Source organism: Urocampus carinirostris, chromosome 11, assembly GCF_059441175.1.
Source record: "Urocampus carinirostris isolate Australia breed hairy pipefish chromosome 11, RoL_Ucar_1.0, whole genome shotgun sequence".
Lineage (NCBI taxonomy): Eukaryota > Metazoa > Chordata > Actinopteri > Syngnathiformes > Syngnathidae > Urocampus > Urocampus carinirostris.
This window is the reverse complement of record NC_142359.1, coordinates 38336575-38339196: the sequence shown is the minus strand read 5'-3', so window position 1 is coordinate 38339196 and position 2622 is coordinate 38336575. Positions and strand designations below refer to the sequence as shown.

At 36.0% G+C, this 2622-nt stretch overlaps 1 protein-coding gene across 6 annotated transcripts in view; it reads left to right on the top strand.

The window, feature by feature from the left end:
- nav3 (neuron navigator 3) overlaps window positions 1-1658 on the top strand; it is a 208860-nt gene extending 207202 nt beyond the window's left edge. For all 6 annotated transcript variants that reach the window (XM_088348491.1, XM_088348490.1, XM_088348493.1 and 3 more), the window contains one exon: window positions 256-1658. In XM_088348491.1, the coding sequence (XP_088204617.1) occupies window positions 256-375 (120 nt within the window). In that variant the 3' untranslated portion in view covers window positions 376-1658. The remainder of the gene's footprint in view (window positions 1-255) is intronic.
- The last annotated feature ends 964 nt before the right edge of the window (window positions 1659-2622 follow it).

Below are 2622 nucleotides of genomic sequence, written 5' to 3'. Positions count from 1 at the left end.
CCTGCGTTGTTCTCTTTCTCTCTCATTATCTCCTTCTCTTTCCTTCTCTTTCTTTCTCCCCTCTCTCTCTCTTTCTCTCTTTCTCCCTCTCTTTCTTTCTTTCTCTTCAATCTACTAGTCTGGTCCCGTCAGATTTTTTTTCCCTGCAATGTGGCCCCTAGTTCCTGTTGTCTATAATTTTAAAAATACAAAAGATAATTGTAAATGTATTTTAAGAAAATAAATTTCTGATGTTCTGGTCTTAATCCTTTGCAGATGAACATGCTGCTGAGGCTGCAGGAAGCGGCCAACTACTCAAGCGCTCAAAGCTGCGACAGCGACAGCGCAAGTCACCATGACGACCAGCTAGACTCGTCCCTGGAGTCGGCGCTATGAAAATCTTGGACTTTGTTCACAATCAAAAAGTTATTTTAGTTACCCAATTGTACTCAACCTTTTTGAACAGAAATGGTCTTGATCCACTGGCAGATAATTTTACTCATTCTGAGTATATTTTCCTGATTTTACTACAATTATTTCAATCAATTCTTGCATTTGCTTTACCAAAAATGTTTCTTTCATAATGTTTCGAATAAGAAAAATATTTTTACTACTTTTTTTACCAGGGGGAAAACAAGTTTTAACGGGGTATAGTAATATAAATAATACTTTGAATGAAAGAAAAATCATTTTTTGCAGTGCTGTATACGTTTCTACACCTATGACCACTAGAAAAAAATACCTGACAGGAAACTCAAACAAAACAACAATACAAATAATTTACCTCATTGGCAAAAAAGGTTTTGAGTTTTTTCAAATTCCCAAATAACTTGTCTTGTTTTTAAAGTAAATAAGAAATATGAGAATTTCAATACACTTATCTGGCAAATGTTGGATCAATATATTAATGTTTTTTCTAATCAAGCCATAAATTTTGTAAAACTAGCTAAATCATACATCATATGCTCAATAAGATTAGTTTCTTTCTCTTTTTTTGTTTTACAGAAACAACATCAGATATCTTTAAATCCAAATTATTATGATTTAAATTAAATGAGCTAAATTATCTGAAGTTGGACTTTTTTTTCTTGCAGTTAACATTAAAACGTTGTTTTAAATATTCTCTAAAAGGAACTAATAACTATGACAATATGAGATACTACCTCCAAGTTACAAGAATAGTGTCACATTTATAAAAGAATCTCCTTAAGGTTAACTAAATGTTAACAGTATTGTTAAAGGGATAGTGTGTATTATTTGACCACTAGATGTCACCGGATTCTGTAGTGCAACTGAAAACAAATGCTTTAAGGCATTAAAAATACGTACTATGGGGACTCAAAGTGATCAAACCGCTGCAATTCCTTTCTCTCGTATTTTACCAAGCCTTTCACAAGTTTTTTGATTGTTAAGGGTAACCTTCGCAGCAAGATAGCAGCTCCCTCTCGATGAAGCTCATGATATGTAAAATAATGCAAATTTCTCGATTTACAAGCTTTTTTTTTTTTAAATGCCCGTCTATATGGTAGTTCTTGTCTCATCGCAGCCACTCCAGCAGCTCCCGTGTTATTTTCGATTGTTCTCGATTGTTCTCAGCTCAGGGATGCTGCTGGAAATGTGAATTTCCCTTCGGGGATGAACAAAGTATCTATCTATCTATCTATCTATCATTAGCCGTACCGCTTATCCTCATTAGGGTCGCGGGGGGGGCTGGAGCCCATCCCAGCCATCTCCGGGCAGTGGGCAGGGGACACCCTGAACTGGTTGCCAGCCAATCGCAGGGCACACAGGGACAGACAACTCATTCGCTCATTCACACCTAGGGACAATTTGGACCGGCGAATTCACCTGAAATGCATGTTTTTGGAACGTGGGAGGAAACCGGAGTGCCCGAGACATGAACTGTGCCGCACAAAAGAGCTATAATATTGTTATTTTAATGGATGTATTTTTAATCACTAGGATAGGGGTCAGGAACCTTTTTGACCCGATATATAAATATATATAGATATAGATATAGATATAGATATATATATCTATATCTATATATATATATATATATATATATATATATATATATATATATATAAATATATATATATATAGGGCAGCACGGCGGCGCAGTGGTTAGCGCTTGTGCGGCACAGTTCCGGGCACTCCGGTTTCCTCCCATGTTCCAAAAACATGCATTTCAGGTGAATTCGCCGGTCCAAATTGTCCCTAGGTGTGAATGAGCGAATGAGTTGTCTGTCCCTGTGTGCCCTGCGATTGGCTGGCAACCAGTTCAGGGTGTCCCCTGCCCACTGCCCGGAGATGGCTGGGATGGGCTCCAGCCCCCCCGCGACCCTAATGAGGATAAGCGGTACAGCTGATGAGATATATATATATATATATCTATATATATATACATATATATAGATATATATATATATATATATATATATATATATATATATATATATATATAGATATATATATATACATATATATAGATAGATAGATAGATAGATATACACATTATATTTTTTTTTTCCCGGCAGGGGAGGAGAGCCATACCATATGTTTTAAGATAAAATTCAGCAAAACCAAACTCATATAATACTGTGTCCCATATCACAAATATACCTCTTAAAACTTTTTTCC